The sequence below is a fragment of the Malus domestica genome, chromosome 10, assembly GCF_042453785.1.
Source record: "Malus domestica chromosome 10, GDT2T_hap1".
Taxonomy (NCBI): Eukaryota; Viridiplantae; Streptophyta; class Magnoliopsida; order Rosales; family Rosaceae; genus Malus; species Malus domestica.
The window spans coordinates 31,013,620-31,034,179 of record NC_091670.1 but is presented as its reverse complement, the minus strand read 5'-3'; the positions used below and the strand labels follow the sequence as shown (position 1 = coordinate 31,034,179).

Below are 20,560 nucleotides of genomic sequence, written 5' to 3'. Positions count from 1 at the left end.
AAGAAGACGAAAATATAATATAAGATGATGAAAATGACCACATTCGTGCATATAATTATTCGCACAGTTCCAAGAACTAGAACTAACGCATGATTCTAATTAATTTTATGACAAAAATGTATTAGAAAGTAGAACTTTGTCTTGTATCTGAAGCAACAAATTTTACATGGATATTTGATTTGCGAAGTTGTTTAATTTTAACTTCATCATCTTTTTCCCATAGCTAGCTACTTATTCCCAATGTTGAATCTATTGGATATATCAGTTTTTTTAGGGGTTGCACAATGACTGATATATAGATGTATAGAGGGGTAATATTAGGGAGACTAAATTAAATCACATGAAGGTTGATGATTCGATTATTACTTAAATGTTGATTAACGTATTTATTTTTTATTGGTGACACATCATTTAGTTTGCAAATTTAGTCTACCTAGCATTGCCCTAAAAGAGAGTTGGGATTTTGGGATTCATGCTTTTGACACACGTTTTGAAATTCATTTTTAGGGACTATTTTGTAATGTATTTCAAAGATTCGAACCGTCTATATTTTACTACATCGTTCATGGATCATCATTGCAAACAATTAGACAAATCTAAAACCACTACAATATTTCTTTGTGGTAAAGAAAATGGACGAATAAGATTCTACAATTAATAAACACTAAGGCCTTGTTTGGTACGCCGTATATAGCATCGGATAGGACTATTAATACGGAGCTGAGTGTTTGGTGTGCTTTCGTATTAAATTGGACCGGACTAATTTAATCTGATCCACTTATTTTATACGGCATATACCCTCTTATTAAACCAGTCCAAAAGGGGCGTATAGATTAGTCGGGTCCCTTTCTTCTCTCTCGCGCGAAATGAGCGCGCTCTCTCTCTCGCCTTCCCTCGCCATCCCCGATGTTCTCTCCGTCTCCTTCTCTCGCCGGCTATGTTCTCCCCATCTCCTCCGGCAAGCTTTGTTCTCCCCGTCTCCTCTCGCCAGCTCTATCCTCCCTCACCTTTGTTGTCTAATAATTGGAGACGTGAGAGACCACTGGCACCACCACGGCACAAATTCGAAAAGATTCATCTGGGTTTTAGAGCCTTGACTGGGAATAGATGATAGGATTTGAAAATTCAGAAAGATTACATCTGGGTTTTATTTGATTCGGAAAGATTTCATCTGGGTTTATAATTTCTTTAATTTCTGGGTTTTTAATTTCTTTAATTACTGGGTTTTAAAGATTTCATCTGCTTGAGGGTGTATTTCAAACCTCTTTGGGCCAATAACAGGTAAGGAGAAGGGAGTGAGGTTGTTTGTGGGGCACGGTGCGGCAGAAAGATCTGGGGAAGAGATAGATTTCATTTTTTTTTTTTGTTTAGTAATTTGATTTAAACAGGGGAACAGATAGATTTCATTAAACAAACAAAGATTTGTCATTTTTTTTATTTCCTTGTCCTATCCGGTTCAATACCAAACACCGTATAAATAATACGATCATTAGTCTGATACTGTACCAAACGCTCGACTAATTTAGTTAGTACTATCCGGTGACTATTTATCCTATCCGACAGAAATAGTCAGTACGGTCCGAGCTGCCAAACGAGGCATAAACTTAATCCATCAATCATATGGTTTCGGATTTGGGTATTTTTGGTAAATATGATCTTGAGATAAGAAATAAAAGATAGACGGTTAATTGTTAAAATACATTACGAAGTGGGCCATACAAAAATGTGTGTCAAAAGCAAACGTCCCATATCCAATACACACACACACACACACATACATACATACATACATACATATACATATACATATATATACTACTAAGGGATCCCTAATTTTTTGAAAAAAAAAAATGGGGATCAGGTGTGAGGCCTACTCCACATCGAACTTCAACGATCCGAACTGTTTATTTTGTAAGTCTCGTTTCATAGATCATCCTTACAAAAATTTAATTCAATCCGAAACCATTTGCCTATTTAATTATCAAAATAAAATTTCATTGTTTCTTATATAACAAAGTATTCGTTAATTTCTTTGAACTCAATTAGATGTCTTAAACATTTCCGATTTGGCTAATACTTTGCAAGGATTATCTATGAGGTGCAACTTAAAAAATAGACGGTTCATATCATTAAAGTTTGATGTGGTGTGAACTCCACAACTAATCCCCATTTTTATAAATAAATAAAAAATATATCTATATATATATATATATATATATATATATATATATAGGAATCCCTTCCCTTAACGGTTTCCTACTACTATAATTACCATTCCACCAAAAGGTTTTACATATTCGAGTTTTTCTCCATCAATTTTTGGGTAAAGACCATGCATGCTTTATCAAGGATTCACAAAATAAGCAATTTAAAAAAAATAAATAAATAAATAGGAGAAGAAGAAGAAGTTGAAGAACGGCCACCGACACGACCTAGCTAGATGGTTCGAAGCAGCTGGTTCGAAGCAACTTCTGGACTCGGACAGCCAAATTCTGAGTTTTCGACAGGGATATGTACATGAACACATCAAGGAACAACTCAGAACTGATAAGCATGCAAAAAGGAGGGGCAAAGGACAAAGAAAAGTGTCACGATTAAGCCATTCAACGTTGAACACTCTTTTGTGTCAACCAGCAAGCTAGGGTTAGCTAAATTTAGTACGGTAAGAAATATACAACGAGTTTGTAGTTCAAATATTTAAAAGCATATGTTTTCACACTCGGAGTCTTGAATCAGTTCCCGCTCGACAAGGACTGCAGACAAGACGAGTTGATGATCGGGTCTACCACCTTCAATCTTCATCATCTTCCTAAATAGATTGGGCCAGGGACTCTCAGGGCATTGATTTCTTCGCGTCTGCCTCTGCCTTCGCTACTTCCCTCTTATCATGTCCATGCATTTTGGCCACCGTAATTAATAATAGATGAGATAGGGCAAATTGGAAGACCAATGTACGTACACACGTGTGACATGATAAGATTGATCGATGTCGAGATCATGTGGGTCTTAATCCACACGTATGCAATGCAAAAGTTTGAAGTTTTTGGAGTTTTAGGGTTTTGAAGAAGCTAAGGAGGCCCATTACCCGAAGAGCTTGTCCCTTTTTCAGAAGGAAGAGCGTCCCAGTTTTTGAAGGAAGAGTGGTCCTAAATATATATACTGGTTCTTGCCCATCATGCATGCCGCCATAACATGCCATGCATACCCATATTTCATGTCGCGTCTCTTCGTGAAGCTTGTCACACTCATACATTGTACGTACAGTGTGTGTGTGTGTGTGTGTATCATCATCACTCAATTATGAACTACATGCTGGCAACAGTTGCCCAGTCTTGGGTGGATGTCAGTCGGTGATGTTTTGTAAGACTACTTACTTGTATCAACGGCTAACGGTTATTCATAAATGTAAGAACAACTTTATGTAATATCACAAATTATATATACATACCTATTCCATTAGGTAGGTTAGGAAAGGATCGACTATGAGCAAGAAGAATAACTTACAAGAAACTAGTTAGTGAAGAAAGTTGTGGTTTCACCATAAAATCAATTGGCAATATCAGGAGTAGCATAACCTCTTGTAAGTCCTTGCAAAGTTTCTCCTTTCACCAATATGTGACTCTTTTACATTCACAGCCTCACAGTTAGTACATTGCTTTCGTGGTGTTCAGTGCCGATCATATACTGTTATGTGGAGAGGAGCTAACACTTGTCATTTCATAGTTGACATGAAACAACAGTATACCCGTGCCCTATAAATCTTTCTTCAAAGCAAGGGAAAGAAGTGAGACCACCCCCGACCTGAATCAGGAAGGCACCAACTAGTTACACAACATTAATGCCAATCAGTGGCGGATGCATTGAGGAGCAGGGGGGTCAGCTTACCCCCCCCCCCCCCAAACTTTGGTAAATATCAATGGATACCTTGGGTGCTGCCCTTTTGAAGATTAGAGTTGGCTTCATACATGCCCTCCAACTGACTTCATGCCTACCAAGACTCGGTGAATATCCATAGATACCTTAGGTACTGCCCCTTGCATACATTAACAGGTGTGCAATATGCCTTTCCAAATGACTTTAGGCCTACCAAGACTCCATGAAATGGTGATATGCATGCTATTTCTGGTAAAAAAAAAATGCGCTACGCACACTATTCTTACTAACCCTCCTAATATTATTTCCTGGATCCGCCACTGATGCCAATGGAAGCATAATGCAATGCGTTCACACTGCAGTTTGTACTTTAGATATGAATTGTGGCACCTTATAAATAAATATTTCTATAATACAAAAGGGTCTAGTTACAAGGCATGTAAGCATACATATGTTGCCAAATGAACAAGTAGTAACACAGAAATATTCATGTCATGTTAAACCTTGATTTGATAATCTTTTATATAGAGTTATATTAACAAACATAAAACTGCTAATCGGTGGATCTATCATATATGTGCCATATAGTATATAGCATATGTTGCATGCATGAGCTATACAGCTACAGCAAGCAGAAGCTACTATATATAAATATATATATATATATATATATATATATATATATATATATTGTCTTGCAAGTAGCTACTTGACATGTTCATAAAGATTTAATGGGGGATTATATGTGTGTGTGTATATATATATGTATATGTATATGTATGTATGTATTAAGGGAATAAAAAGATTCCATGCATAGAGAATTGGAGAACAAAATATTGTTGGTTTGACTGACCGGCCCCTTCTTTGCTTCAAACCCTAATCCCGAAACGATTTGACTTTAATCTATTTTTAACATGCATGATTCTTACAGAACACCGTCCAATGAATAATTAATCTAGTTGTGGTGAAAGGAGGAAGGGAAAATTAATAGAAGGGAATAAACTAGAGTTACCTATATATATGATTTTAATCATTGAATAATTATTGTTTACGTACGAACAAAAATTAAAATTATTAACAAGAGAAATATGTTATGATTAAATTACAATGATTACTGATCATGATCGAGCAGTTTGGCAGATGGGTATTGCATTATACCTTTTCTTGTTAATTATGTGGTACATTGGCATATGATGCCATGATACAACCATATATAAATCAAAGTCTCGAAATTTTTATACAAGAAAGATATATCTCATGAATTATATTATATATGACTTTATTATTATTTACATATGATAAGTCGTTTCTCTTTTATTATAAATTACAATTTGATACGTATGCAGAATTAATTTATTAAAATAACTAAAAAGAAAAATCACGAATGTATGTGAGGGTTTGACAAGTTTGCTAGTGAATGATAGTGCGCCAACCTGCTCCATTACACTCGAATATAAATCTTTCTCCCCTTATATACGATAAAGTAACTTAAAGTATTGCTTTGTAGAGAATATACAAATGATATTGATACGTATGTGTCAAACTATAATTTGTCTTAACAAAAAAAATTATTCATTAAATGTAAAGAGCGGAATATTTTTTTTTGTTATATGATATCGTATATGTAACACTATCTTGACTGGATATCAGAAGATCTATCTGACCTCTAAGCATCTTGCTTGATGAGTCTGTGAGCAAGAGTTGAAAATTATGAAGGTTCTTCTCTTCGACTTTTTTGGTACATCGAGTCCATTGGTCAACGGGTCAATTTTGGTCATGACATTATAATTTATAGAGTTAAATTAAATATAATCAAAAATCAAAAATTAAAAAAAAAGGAAGAATAAGAAGAATAATTAAATGAAGAAGGAAATGTGAAGGTCAGGGCTGGTTTGGTATTACTGTGCTTTGAAAAAAAAAACTGCTTCTGTTGTGCTGTGAGAATAAGCAGTTGTGAAATAAAGCAGCAGAATGTTTGATAAACTTTTTTGTAAAAGTGATTTTGGAAAAAAAAACGGTATTATAGTATTTGGTAAACTTTTATGTAAAACAGTTGTGACTGTATGAAATGACCAAAAATGGTTTGGTCTTATTTAGTCTGCCTTAAGGGGCCCACTCCTTTTATTTGGTCTCCCTCTTCTTCTCTCGTTTTTCCCTTTTTCTCGTGAGACTCTCCTTTCTCTCTAACTCTTTCTCTAACTATGATACTCTCACTCTCTCTAATTACCGAGAGAATCACCCACATCACCGCCAATTTTCGAGTAAAATCCATACCAATATTCCCTGTTTTAGGTGTAGTTTGACCTATGGATTCGAATGGTGGTGTTGCATGTGAAGATCAAGTACTCAAAAAATGAAGAATGCCAACCCTTCCCTCTTGGTGAAAAACTCTTTGACGAGTTGACCTGAGGCTTAACAAAATCGGGTGCTTCAAACTCAATTCAACCTTCATTTAATCTCAGGTACAACTTTTGTATCCTGCATATCAAATTTTAGCATGAAATTCTTGGGATTTAACCCCAAATGCCCTCTTTGTGTTCATGCCCAGAAATCTGGTGACCTTCTTGGTCATTTGTCCGGCGAACTCGAGACTGAATCTACACCAATTGCCAAATCTCAACTCTGGGTAACTCTCTTGACTTTATCTGTGAAGTTTGAGGTTAAATTCGAAGGACTAGAGCTAATGCATGTTCTGTATTTTCTGCCCAGAAACCAACGAAGCATCATTGGTGCCATTACAACTAATCAAAGACCAATTCATTCCTAATCGACGACTGGGTAAATCTCTGAACCTCTGTGTGAAGTTTTAATTGCTTAAGGTTATTTTGGGTATTTGAAAGTTTCATTAAAGCGCTCAGCGCCTCTTAAAAAAAGAGGTTTGCGTAGAAGCTGAAAATCCAATTTTTCAAAGCTGCATTTTGCTGCTTTTGTTTTTTGGCTTTTTTCACCCAAAATTGTGACAAAAATTTGAAGTTGGAAGTTTAACCAAATACAAAAATACTCCCAACTTTTTTTTATACCTATTTTTTTTTTAATCATCTCAGTACCAAATCATACCTTAGTGGGATGCCCTGCAGTGCCGCACATGGGATCGGGTTTGACGGGTGACAGACCCAACAACTTCACATGCTCCCCTCCGTGGGCCCAAATCCAAAATCAATTGTACGACCCACCCAATGGCAATGAATCTCACTCGCTGCATGCCTAATGGGTCCCACTCCTTTCTCAACTCAACCAACAACCCAACTAAAAACAAGAGTTTTTAAATGTTTTAGTCAAGTTGGCTAATGCAATTGATTCATCATTTGTATCTAAAATTGAATCAATCTTTTTGTAGTTTAGATTCATTTAATGTAATTATCTTATTGTTTGTCAAAAACTATTTATATATTTTGTACAAACAAATTTCACACTCTCGTATAACCCTAGAATAGGAACGCAACTTATATGGAATCAGTGTTCCATCACATGTGGAGTGGAACTTACACTAAGTGTTGTATGCTTGGACAAAGATGTCATGTTGGCAGTGAACATATCTCATGTAAGTCATTATTCTCTAGAAAATTTAGCTCTAACAATATGCAGTTATAAAGTTTGTCAATTTTGTGTAGCTCTGTTTTTTTTTTTTTTCTTTAAAAGGGGATCAACAGGTGACTTCGTCATGACAATCCACCCTTCCGGAAGCCGAGAAGATAGCTCTTTTTATCTATTAGTGTCTCTACAAAACATTGGTTAATTACTAGCTACAAATAATTTAGAAGACCAAACGATTACCAACTCCCCATATTAGTGGGGTTAGCCTATATATGGTGTCCCGGTTGTGATGTCCGTGCAGCTAAGTTGGTATGGAAGTATTGCATCTATGCGAGAAATGGTTCTAAATTTATTTGTGCACTTGCAGCAGGGGTCGCTCATCAAACACTTTTTACAAACAGATTAGGAGAATGCTAGCATCAGTTACAATACACGCGTGATTGATTCGTGATTATTGATGTTCGATTATTTGTGCGTATGTAAACGACTCACTGAAACAAGCTTGTAGAGGAATTATGATTTGACAAGCCATTTGTGCAACAAAAGTAAAATTTAATTCGTGGCCACCAAAGGGTGCATACATATAGCATCAGACAGATGATGAACACCACACGTACTGTGAGCATGCCCTAACAACGACGAACAGTTGAGAGTGCCTGTCATATTATTGCACCACTTTCTGCTTTTTTCTTCCAACAATTTATTTTGGTGAAGCGATAAAAGGGTACAACCCAACATTTACTTTTTGCATGTTTCACTAACATTGTATGGTGGACGTATATAAAATACCAAAGCATGGTGGTACATATATATACACATTATGGCGAAGTGACGTTTTCACACTCTTTTTTCTTTGCACATAATGACCGTAAAATTGCATAAATCAAAATATAATCAACATACAAACGTAAACAACGTCGGAAATCATTTCCATTTGAAGTTTTTTAACCGCTTCACCAATAATATTTTTGAATATTCTTAAGACGCATATATTGATTGTCAACTTTAAGGGTTTTGAGGAATAAATTAAGCATGAATGAGTGAGATGTCTACTTCTAAATAATTCTTCATATTAAGTTTGATAAGTCCTTCTAGCCAGAATTTTAGAATAATTTCATTGATTGATTGTTCCAATAAGGGACCGCGAAAGAAGGATATTAATTAATTTTACCAAATTGTCACTTATCAATTCTTATGAATTTCGTGATGTTTAAACGATTGCCAGCCATATGTATGTAACGAGTATAATAACACAAAAAGAAATTAAAACCAACCGACCGCATAGCTAAGATATATGCACATCTTGCTAGATATAAAGAAAGGAACACCTTCCAGCATTTCCGGCATATATATCTTATAAATATCATGGTTGAAGAGGAAAAAAGAATGAAAGAAGAAAGAGTTAGCAGTCAAGAAAGAAGATAATCAGTAAAGTAATTAGAGCAAACAAGCATATGCATGGACAATCTAATAGTAAAGAATAATTGTGAGACGATCTATAAATTAAAGCGTACTAATTAAGTCGAACTTTGACAGACACAAGTGTAAGATTTACTTGACCAAAACATGCATGTGTCGAATCTATTAAGAGAACAAGCGGTGAATTTTCTTTACTTAAAAACTTATAAAGAGAGTATAATTTTCTCGAACAAAAATTGTTAAAATGGAATTGAAAAGGGATAAAGCGAGTCCTCAAATTTTGGCTAGAGGGGCGTTCGGGATTAGAGAATTTGTTGTCTGTGTACTTTCTTCCCCAGAGTTGGCCCTAAAAAGTGGGAATAAAGAAGTTAGTAATACACATAGCTAGCTGGCTGGCTCTCCCCCCTTCCCAACAAAGTGGAAAAGACGATCAATTGGTAAGTGGGTTAATTTTTTGAGCTCTGAAACTTATTGATCCAATGCTTGCACTTGCAGTGGTCCTGTATATCTAAATAATTTATAACCAAAATCTTGACTTATATGCCCCTTTTACGTAGCTCATTGCTCATGCCTCATATTATCATCAGCTTTCCCTTAGCAAGTTAGGAATTTATGTCGCATTGAACTGAAACACAGTCACGTTGTATAATTAGTCTATTACGTGAATATTGAATAATTAGTAATATAGTAATAAGGTATATATCGCTGTCCACAGTGGAGATTCCACGATCCACACCATCCACCCACACAACAATTGTAGGATAGATAACATCAACAGTGGTGTCGTCACGTAGCCCAGCAGGGTTGTAAAAGCCAGCTCATGCAGTATGCCACGTGTCAAGAACCATTTCCGGGTATACAGTGCACCCATTCGCATATTAATACCGACGCCAGCCCAAGCAGTCCCCTCCTTCCTAATCCTTCCCCACACTATTATTTTTTCCAAAAAGATCAAATATCAAACATCAACGCAAAGAAACACCAAAAGCCAAGCTAGCTAGCAATATTACAGAAAGAAAGAGTTTAGAGAGTGAGAGAGTGAGAGAGAAGTTAATCATCAGATGGGGTTCGAAGAGACAGAGCTGAGGCTAGGGTTGCCGGGTGGTGGTGGCGGCGGCGTCCGTGATGGAGATCAGGTGATCGTGATGAGGAAGAGAGGGTTTTCTGAAACTGAGAGTGATATTAGTACTGATGCTAGTACTTGTGTGGATTTGAAGCTTAATCTTTCTAATAATTCTAAGGAGACAAATAGTACTGGTGGGAAAGATGGCAGTGCTGAAAAGTCCAAGACCAACAAGGAGAAGAACAACAACCTTGATTTTCGGGCTTCCGATCCAGCAAAGCCTCCTGCCGCCAAGTAAGTTGATGATGATATAATCACGATATGATCATTATTGATAATTATGAACATGTGTGTGCTTCATGTTTTTGCCATTCAATAATTGATATGATGGCCCTAATTAATAATATATAATTGATGCCATATAATGTATGTTGGCATGTTCCTGAGTCCTGACTCATGACTTTTTCCGCTAGCCATGTATATCTCTAGTCAATTTAATTAGTTATTACAAGAACTAATCCAATTAATTTTTGCTCCATGCATCTCATAGATTTCTACTTTTGAAAAATTAAGATTTTCTTCTCTGAAAGTTCTTCTAGTTTTGGATACATGCATGGTTGTTTCCTTTCCCCCGGGACATTTTTTCATCATAAAATGAAAGAAAAAATGAATAAAAACTGAGATTGATCAAATTTGATTACTTAATTCATATGTATTGTGTGTAAACAAATTACTTAATAACTGGACTTAAATTGTTGACTGTATTGGATGACTTGGCTTCCGGATCTTCCTATTTTAAGGAGAAATATAATTTGAAATGAAATTAAGAAATTATATATTGCAAAAATTAGTTTTTATATAACTTATAGCTAGTTAATTAGTAGCACTAAATTCTGAATATATTTTTTTTTCTTTGAGTCAACCGATGCTGGAGAGAAGAGAATTGAACTTAAATAGAATTTTATAAAATTTATTACGTACTCTTAATAACTTGAGCTTACAAATAATCATGTTAAATATAATCGGTTTAACGAAAACAGAAAAGTAATTAGCTATAAACTTGCTGATTGATGGTTTCATTCTCGGATAGGTAGTTTTCCATTTTGTGTTGTTTTGTCCTGCTTAGTGGGCTGCGTTTTATCACTTTAGCGAGTTGTTTGTGGGCTCATCCTTGTGATGGCTTTTTTGGTCTCGTTCTTGTGATGACTTTTGTGGTTCCGGTGCAAGGTCTGTTACATTTACCGTCTTTATGGCAGATCTTTACCCGTGGCTAATGGTTCTTGTTGTTGTGTTGTGGCTGCCTAGTAGGGGTTTTCCTTGTATGCCAATTTGTGAGGATTTATCTCCAGATCAAGATGTTTGATCAATGGAGAAATGTACCCATCTAGCAACTCATTGTAATGCTTGGTTGTATGTGTTTGTTCTAATCAATGAAATTCTCTATCATTTCTGTCCAGAGAAAAAAAAAACAAACTAATGTTACTATTAATTAATAGGGCACAAGTTGTGGGTTGGCCACCGGTGCGATCTTTTCGAAAGAACATGTTCACGGCGGTGCAAAAGAGCACGAATGATGGAGAAAGTGAGCAGATGAACAAGGGCAGCAATAATAATGCAGTTTTGGTGAAGGTTAGCATGGATGGTGCACCATACCTTCGCAAGGTCGACTTGAAGATGTACAAGAGTTACCCTGAGCTCTCTGATGCCCTAGCCAAAATGTTCAGCTCCTTCACCATTGGTAACTACTTTTATCTATATTTTCAAAAGATGATTTATGCACAATTTTGTTAATTTTTATCTCTCTAACTGCTAAAAATAAATAAGAGTACGTAAGGAGAAAAAAGGGTGTGCGGAGTCACCTCTCTTATATTTTTGGAACAAGTTAATGCATTATTTGTCTGTTAAATTTTCAATTATTATGATACTTGGAGTAATGGTATAAAATTTTCAATCATTGAAGGAAATTGTGGATCCCAAGGAATGAAGGACTTCATGAATGAGAGAAAGCTGATGGATGTTCTCAACGGTTCTGATTACATTCCAACATACGAAGACAAGGATGGTGATTGGATGCTGGTTGGCGATGTGCCATGGGAGTAAGAACATCTCTAATCATACTTTTTATTTTTTCGGTTAATTTTTTACTAAAAAGACTAAAAAGTTATTTAGCTCTCTGACAAAAATAAATTATTTCAATCATACTCTCTAATTCATGGAGTGATAATGACTGTAGACCAATAGGAATAAAGTTTTATTTAAAATATTAGTAACTACGGTTAGGATCTTCTTTCTCACTGTCTAAATTTAAGAGATTCTACGAGAATTCCTATCGTAGGAGGTGGATAGAAAGTGTGTTTGGAGCTCATTAATTCCAACCCTAGCTAAGATAGTTCAAGAAGTCTTTTGATAAGTATTTTAGTTTTAGTTACAATTTAAATACGTGAAAAGTTATTTAGTAATTGTTATCATTTTATTTTCTTGAAAACTGAAAAATCAGAAAAATATTTTTAAAAGTTTTTGAAATTTGGCTCCATTTTAAAATCAGTTGTCATTCTTCTGAAATTTGTAATTGGTTATCAAACAAGTTTTTAGCTTTCTAAAAATTAAAAATTAGAAACAAAATGTTTATCAAGAACCCCCTAAACATTCAACTTCAAGTTTATTTATTTTAGTTAAACATGTTCTCTTGTGCAAGCAGGATGTTTGTTGAATCATGCAAGAGATTGCGCATAATGAAGAGCAAGGAGGCTGTTGGACTAGGTTAGTATCTATCTTCAATCATTAATCAACCACCATTCATCACGATTATCCTTTAAACTTTCTTTAATCAACTAGCTTACTAAAACATGTTGAAATATGAATATTTCAGCACCAAGGGCCATGGAGAAATGCAAGAACAGGAGCTGAAGTACTAGTAACGAATGATCATCACAGCCTGCTCCTTTGATCTCGTCGCGGTCACGGCAAATCAAATCGAAAACCACCGGAAACGCGCAGATGGATTGAGCAGGTTGTTCGACTGATTGGATACGTTTGTTTGTAATATTAATGTTATGGTTTGATCATTATATGTGTAATTATATAAAGTGAGATACTTAAAATTTGAGTTTTTATCATGGACAGAACCATTTAAACTCGATCGAACGATCTGTCTTAAGTACGCTCAAGGACGGCTTGGTGTTTGCTTGTTTAGTATTAATAATTGGCTTGCTTAAGCATAATAATGTAATGCACCAGTTAATTATGTGGTTAATTTGTTGTATTTAATTATTTGTGTGTTTTTATTTTAATCCAATATACTTTCTATTTTTGGTAAATATTCTTCTTAATGTACGTTAAGTTGGTTAGAACATCGAGTCCTTGAATTTTATGGGTTTTTTTTTTCAGTGTGCATAAAAAAGTGGTAGTGAAGAAGATATTAATTGGGAATGCTTCGAGGACGTAGTTGATGAAGGGAACAGGAGCATGTGCATGTTAATTAGGCATTAATATATGCATGACCATTCTTTTTTTCTTTTCTATATTTATTACCTTAGACCTACTTCAATCTTTTGGTGTAAAACTCAAATTTTAAGTTCTAAACTTACTTTAATTTGCTCCAACCTTTGAATTCATTGACTCCAACATCTAAGATCTAATATGATCAAATCCAACAGTAAAAAAAAGCTCTAACGGCCCAAATTGAAATCCAAAAGCTAAAAAAAATATTTTATGTGTTTCATATTATGTTATAGTGTTCCACGAGTTTCACAGTGTCACTTTAGTAATTTTTCAATATTTATCAGAATCTAAAAACATAATATTTTTCTTTTAAAGTTACTTTAAGAAAAAAAATTATCCTAAATTCATTCTTTAATAATCTCGGGCTAAAAATTTAACCCATAAGGGTTGGAAGAGAAAAATTGTTTATGAGTTAAAACCTAAATTTTCTGGGTTAAAAATTTTAGGTTTTAACCCAAGGGTTGGAGATGGTCTTAGACTTTGGAAATGAATTGTTATTTCTAATCTCATTTAATGTTTGCTAGACTTTCTCATGTTATAGCAAAATAAGTAATAGTTAAATGAAACTAAACAACACAATGTGTGGCAGCCACTTAGTACTGTGGTATAGTGATATTAATATTCACTTGTAAGTAAATTTGATTATTGCCAAAGACAAATTTGAACCGAATTATTCTGGCTACCCTGTTGTGAGGCTTAATCCACTATGTCATCCCTTAGTGTAAGTTTATCATAAATCTTGTATCCATGCAAAGTGCAAACTCATTGGGGGAATCCAAATCAGGAGGAAATAGGAGGTGTTTTAACAGCCTTGAATGATTAATCCTAATGTTTCTAGTGGGATATGTTCTTTGCATTCCAAAAGTAAACTTCTTACCCTCATGAGTGAATATGGAGTGTGAAAGCAAATTTTAGAGTGCATAAATTACTTCCCAGTTCATATCTTCCAAGGAAAATGAAGATAGGCCTTGAGTTTGCATGCATGCGATGATGCAATACTGATGGAAAGAAAGCGTCTGTTTACACAAAATAATATATTATTGGGCCTTGGTTTGGCCTAATATGATAATTTCAAGGAAATAGAACTTATGCAGTTATGCCTTTAATTTATTCTAAATAAACAGTGCATGCCTACGATTATTTTTTACTTGTCAAAGATACCAAAATCTCGGTCTTTCATCTTGATTGCAAACAGCACTAAATGCAAAGCACTTCGGTGTTTTGGTGAGAAGGTGATCAAGGATTTAGGCAAAACCACCGTCTTAGTTATGCTAATCTACATTTATCATCCATATATTTTGGATTACTTTTTTATTGGTGCATTACTTTCTGGAAAGTAATACTAGGTCGTCTTCAAATGGAAACATAGGAAGCAATGAAGGAAGAAGTGAAAGGTCTATAAATACAAGTGAATGACTCAAAGTACAGGACACTCAGATCATTCAACAAAATAGATTATAAGCTTTCAAACCAAAAGCTCCCTACCTTTTTTCATTCATTTTGCCTTATCAAAAGACTACTTAAAACCAAGACCTTAGAACTTTAGAAAACCTCCCCTTCGACTCTAAAACCAATTAGAATTTGCTTAACTACCATCTCTTTTGCTTAGTATCGATTTACCAACCTTAAGACAATTAGTCTCTTTGGTTGTAACCTTTACAAGGAAGCATCTTTAACCCAATCTGATGGTCTCACATCCAATCCGACAAGAGCTTTATTGATCGTTCTAAGTTCATATATATATGTGTATGTATGTATGTATGTATGTATATATATATATGTATATGTACTTTGTTTTGTGATATTCAGCAATATTAATATCAATTTTAGTTACACACTTACTGTTTTTATCACTTCTTGTATTTACTTTATGTTGTGAATGACTAAAGTGGTGCGCTAGAATATAATCAATTTATATTTAACCACATCTCAATAGTCTCTTGTCCAACATAAAAAAAAAACAATTAAAATCCCTAACAAACAAGGCATTAAAAGGAATCAAACTTGAGCAAAAAATTGGCACAATCCTTTATAAAAGAAATTTAGTTACTTGTGGTGCAAGTATTCAATATACATACAATCTATTCTAAACAAGGTTCTAAAAAGCTAAAATCTAAAATACATGCTTATTGTTAGAAAAGAAACCCTCCACAACATGTTTTTGGTATAGAAATAATGCTGGTTCATGTAACAAACAACATCAAAACATGTTTATTGTTAGAAAAGTAGAATTAAGATACAACCTAAAAATAAAACATAAATGTAATAAAACAACCCCTTATTTAATTGAGGTTTATGAAATCCAATGTCTCCAATTTGGAAATGGACTAATTAGTTCTGAAGCCAAAAGCTAAAAACAACATTTAGTTTTCTTGAAAGAAAAGGCAAATAATAATTCTACAAGGCAACAGCCCCCAACCCTACCCTATTGTGATTAAGGATAATAAAACATAATGTTGACAGGGTAATAGTACAGAGAGCCTTGTGAAACCAACATGGCATCCAACGAGGTTGCTCACAACACAAGCACATTGCACTTCCGCCTCTCGATCTTTCTTCGCTTCTTATGATCCTCAGATGGCTGCACCGAAAACAAACAAACAAACAAAATTTACAGAAACGTATAGGCATGATTCTGAACTATCATAGAATGAGAAACTGGAGAGTTTAGGCATTACCTGTTCAGCACTGAGAAAATGAGGCACCCCAACCCTCTTCGAGCCATCAGCTAGGCGCTTACATGGTAATAGGTTATCCGCGGCAGCATTGTTATCAACCTACAATCCAACACATCAAAATGCTAGATCAGATCGCTTTCTTTACGCGGGATTCATTTGATATTAGAAAAACCAATCAAAGGGTGTATGCCAAATAGAGAGGGTACTGATGATTACCTGGCTCTGAATGGCCCCAATCAACAATTCTTGACAACCTGATGCATGCACATTTTCTAAATTGGGGCACTGAAGCACCAATCTCTCTGCATAAATACAAACAATCACTAAACTATACGAATAAATTCACCAAAATTTTCACCATATAAAGAATTGATAGAAACCTTAGCTAAAATGAGGAGGAGAGCAAATGGGATACCTGGGTACAAATTTTTGCAATAATTCAAGTTCAGATCATTGAGTTCTCGGCAGTTTAAATACAGAGCCTGCATTAGATTGAAAATTAAGAACCAGAAAAGAAACTATACCAGAACAAAATTAAGTATTCGGTTCAGGAACTCACATCTAAGCCAGAACAACCCCACAAGCTCAGTTTTTTCAACCGGGCATGTTTGATAATCAGCTTCTGGTAACTGTTGTGTACTTTATCATTGGATGCTTGAGGGAGTTCACGGACATTGGTTTCATCAGAGGGAGAATTAGGATCGCATATGGTCATGCCACAGTCCAGGAGTTCAAGCAGGGGCAGCTGCGCTGTAGCAAATTGAATGAAACCTGAATAGTACATGCAATAGTTTGTCAACTAAAGTTTATGTGTAACTAATCAATTACTAGTTTTAGTCCATGGTCTAGGTGATTACTTGAACTGATGTTGGGGCAAAGAGCAACAAGTAGTCTCGATAGAGTATCAGGGAACACATTGCAAATAATTCCAATGCCACTATCACTGATGCTAGATCTGTAATCAAAATGGAGAGCCAAACGTTACATCTCAAAGAATGAATGGATAGAGAAGCAAACATTTTCAACTATTCGTGAAACAAATTTGTTTTCTGCTTTCATTAGAAAGCCTGCAGTTGAAAGTTTAGAGTCAGCAAAAATGTTTATTCAAGGAAAAAAATTTAGGCAACAATAAAAGTCATTGCATCTCATGGTTCATTGTAACAATTTGAAAGATCATTGCAACTCATCTGACTACTAATCTGTTAACAGTTCTGGTGGAAAGGTTTAAAACATGAGTCATTCCATAAAGGGATGGAATTCCCATTTATTCTAAACAGAATCGCAACCTTCCTGGACCTAGGATGATAAATTTCGAGGATCTGTTTTGCAAAGCAATAACTCACTATAATCAAACATTGAAAATATCAGACAATCAAAGGTTAACTACAAAGACTATTGCAATTGAACCATATGACTGAAAACATACCCGCTCAGATCAAGTAATTCTAAGTTCTGGTAACTCGAAGCAATGGCAGCAACAGATGCATCAGTGATTTCAGACCCAAGGACAAGAGAAAGCATTCTCAACCCCCTGGATGACATGGTCAAACAATCTTCATGAGACTAATTGTGCATTGATCGAAGAGAGTTCGTTCACTAAACATCATTGCAGCAGCCTATTCATATGATAAGATTAGCCTCAAAACAGATTTAGTGGCAAACCTTAGCTTTGCTGCTGTAAGGGCAAGCACAACAGCGTTGGAAAGCCGGATTGATGCAATGTGTATGTTTTGTAACCTTGGGCAATTCCTTCCCAGCACATCAGCCATGGTAACAAGATCAGTATTATCATTTTCTTCGTGAGAAAAGTCTACAGATATCTCTTTTAGATTGGGACAATTGAAAACCTGTGAAAAGGGAATGTGAATGAGTAAAAGAGAAGTCTTTTAACAATAAATTGAAAACAAAAAAGGGAAATCGGCAACTGCACGACAGACAAAGAGGAAAGAGAAAAATAATCACCATCTTAGAGAGGGAGTAAAGACCCGAAAGCCAAATTGTAGAAAGACTTGATGAACAGAGAGAAAATCCACATAAGTTAGAACAACCTTCCATCTTAAGGCTTTTCAGGAATCGTCTATCAACAACGAAACGACCCAGTTCATCCCTGTAGTTTTAAAAATCATGGAAGGGGTTGAATTAATCAGCCAACACAAGCACTGTTTTATCAAATGCACACCACACAACAAAGAGTAGCGAACAGAAAATAGCCAACCATATCAATCTAAATGCCCAATAAAACAGCAGCTCAATTTAAGACAACAGATAAACGATTAAACCTGCGAAGAACGGAACATAGAAGCTAAAAAAGAAGAGGAAGCATACCCCGTGATCCTATTGATAGCGCTTCCGGCGGTATTTATCTCCAAGAACTCAAGATTTGGGCATGAAAATGTAATCCACGCCAGCAATGTTGCATCCACATCACTGCAACAGAAAATTTATCAAATTAATTACCAAAGCACGATGCATTATTTAGAATACAAGAATTTACAATGTAGCTCGCTGATTTCGAAAACAACGCTGCATCAGATCAAATCCTTATAGATCAAATCAATTCAGTATAATTCTACCTATTGCATTCCATCAAAACCCCATTTCGTTTTAGCCTTTAATTTTTTTCTTTTATTTCAGTTTTAGTCCACATCGAGTTCATTTTTTTCCGTTTAGATTGCTTTATCTTCAAAGCTCATCGCTGTAAGCAGATCTGTTAGGTGAAACCATAGATCTGAAACATAGAGCACTAATACCTTTCCATTCTAAGAGATAGGTTCACGAGGCCCGGGCATTTCTGCAATACCGATCCAACAAAACCGACCTGAGCCCTCGTCGGAACCCTAATCCTAAGCATCTCCGCCGCCTTCCACAATCTCCTCGTCGTCTCCCTCCACCCCTTGCACACCATCGCCGCCGACAACAGCCCCGGCGGCGGCAACCTCTTCAAAATCTCCCAAAGACAGCTCGCCGGCAGACCGCCCAAACCCGTAGCCAAATCTATATCGTCCCCGGAGTCTCCGAACTCTTCAAGGTCCGGAGAGTCAAAACCGCCGCCTCCAGAACTATCCACATCGTCATCGAACGATAGCGCTCGGCGGAGGTTGGAGTAGGGCGGCTGACGTGGCGACGGAGGGGGGCGGATGTCCGAGAGAGAAGGGGAGGGCGCCTCATCGACGAACGCGTCATCGGCGGTGGAGTTGGCAGGGAGGTGGCACTTGTGGCCCTTCTTCGGCTGGCCGCATCGGCCGCAGGTGTAACTGCCGCGCCTCTTTCCGCGCTTGGACTCGGATCCGGCGGAGGGGACGATGACATGGGACCCGAACGGAGTGGCGGGACCCGAGGCGGCGGAGAAATGGGGTTGGTTTGAGTAATGATGGTGGCGCTGCTGCATGGTTTTGGATTTTGGAGATTTGAGATGTGTAGAGAGAGAGAGAGAGGAGGTTGAGAGAGAGAGTGAGGTGAGAAATATAGAGAGAGGGAGAAGGCGCGTGGGGGGGTCGGAAAGGCGCGGGAGATAAAAGCGGGATTTCGCGCGCCGGTTTTGAAACATTAAAATAATGCAAAGGAGAGAGCCTGTCTTCGCCTGACGTAAAGGTTTCAAATGGCGAAAATGGCGCTGACGGTGGGTGGAAAATGCGGCTATTGCTGGAAAAAAATTTCTGCATGTTTTTTTTATGGTAAATTATATTTTACCACCGACAAATGTTACATATATTATATATTTATATTATTTTTTCAAAGCATGTGATTCTCATATTATTAAAGAGATAATACAAATAGATAATAAAAATAATATTTAATATACAACCTTAATTTTCAACCGCATAATAATTTCAAATCTCGTCTTTTAAACAAATGTGGTAAAATATAATTTATGTTTTTTAAATTGGAAATAATGTTATTCATAAGTTAACAAATACAAAATCCAAACATGATACCTGAAAACAATATAAAAAACGAGGCATAAAAGAAAAATATACACTGTTATCTTTAATCTTATAACTAGAACACAAATCCCTCCAAAATATTGATGCTTAATTAATGGCGATTCAAGAATCAGATTTTCCAGCATTTAATTTTGTGAATTATTTTTCTTTTTATTGTAAGCATGATTTTGGATAACCGTATTTTTATACGACTAAAATGCTAATAATACGTGTCACATATATACTTATTTGGAAGTTTGTAGCAAATGAATAAGAAATCAGATATCAATAATGATTTTGACGAATTGTTAGGATTTCACCTTTGCTCACCCCTACAAAGTGAGGGTGATTCATGTCATATCCCGACCCAGGCCCCCATCACATCTTGGACTCAACTCCACCTTAGCACGATATTATTCGCTTTGAGCTCCGACCAGGGCCGGCCCTGAGAATTTGGGGGCCCTAGGCGAGCCTTCGAAGTGGGGCCCTAAAATTCTCTGATCTCCGGTTCTTTATATATTGATTTGTATAAAAAAGAATTCGCTAAGTACATAAAAAGTTATATTTTC

At 36.0% G+C, this 20,560-nt stretch overlaps 2 protein-coding genes and 1 long non-coding RNA gene across 4 annotated transcripts; 2 read left to right on the top strand and 1 right to left on the bottom strand.

The window, feature by feature from the left end:
- Positions 1-6,062: 6,062 nt before the first annotated feature.
- LOC139188429 (uncharacterized) lies at positions 6,063-7,285 on the top strand. 2 transcript variants are annotated; one of them, XR_011571842.1, is made up of 4 exons: positions 6,063-6,335; positions 6,422-6,499; positions 6,583-6,651; positions 6,951-7,285. It is a non-coding gene; the product is annotated as an uncharacterized lncRNA (long non-coding RNA). The 2 variants fall into 2 exon arrangements; XR_011571843.1 differs by having other exon boundaries at positions 6,918-7,285.
- Positions 7,286-9,693: 2,408 nt separating this feature from the next.
- On the top strand, positions 9,694-13,206 carry AUX/IAA7.1 (auxin-induced protein AUX28). Its single transcript, XM_008384740.4, has 5 exons — positions 9,694-10,183; positions 11,386-11,627; positions 11,850-11,985; positions 12,588-12,649; positions 12,759-13,206. The coding sequence occupies exons 1-5, from the start codon at positions 9,888-9,890 to the stop codon at positions 12,794-12,796; spliced, it is 774 nt and encodes a 257-aa protein (XP_008382962.1). The 5' UTR covers positions 9,694-9,887; the 3' UTR covers positions 12,797-13,206.
- Positions 13,207-15,653: 2,447 nt separating this feature from the next.
- LOC103445719 (F-box/LRR-repeat protein 17-like) lies at positions 15,654-19,683 on the bottom strand. Its single transcript, XM_008384741.4, has 11 exons — positions 18,819-19,683; positions 18,394-18,495; positions 18,031-18,175; positions 17,731-17,915; positions 17,495-17,599; positions 16,926-17,023; positions 16,628-16,839; positions 16,484-16,550; positions 16,285-16,370; positions 16,069-16,167; positions 15,654-15,971 (listed from the first exon to the last, which is right to left on the bottom strand). The coding sequence occupies exons 1-11, from the start codon at positions 19,613-19,615 to the stop codon at positions 15,906-15,908; spliced, it is 1,962 nt and encodes a 653-aa protein (XP_008382963.2). The 5' UTR covers positions 19,616-19,683; the 3' UTR covers positions 15,654-15,905.
- Positions 19,684-20,560: the final 877 nt, after the last annotated feature.

Bases quoted from the DNA above. Each gene is read 5' to 3' on its own strand.
- AUX/IAA7.1 (XM_008384740.4), top strand. From the start codon at position 9,888: ATGGGGTTCGAAGAGACAGAGCTGAGGCTAGGGTTGCCGGGTGGTGGT. The intron at 11,628-11,849 runs GTAACTACTTTT...CAATCATTGAAG, and splicing joins GTTCAGCTCCTTCACCATTG to GAAATTGTGGATCCCAAGGA. The intron at 12,650-12,758 runs GTTAGTATCTAT...TGAATATTTCAG, and splicing joins CAAGGAGGCTGTTGGACTAG to CACCAAGGGCCATGGAGAAA.
- LOC103445719 (XM_008384741.4), bottom strand. From the start codon at position 19,615: ATGTTTCAAAACCGGCGCGCGAAATCCCGCTTTTATCTCCCGCGCCTT. The intron at 18,176-18,393 runs GTATGCTTCCTC...TTAAAACTACAG, and splicing joins GCTATCAATAGGATCACGGG to GGATGAACTGGGTCGTTTCG. The intron at 16,551-16,627 runs GTGAGTTCCTGA...AATCTAATGCAG, and splicing joins GGGGTTGTTCTGGCTTAGAT to GCTCTGTATTTAAACTGCCG.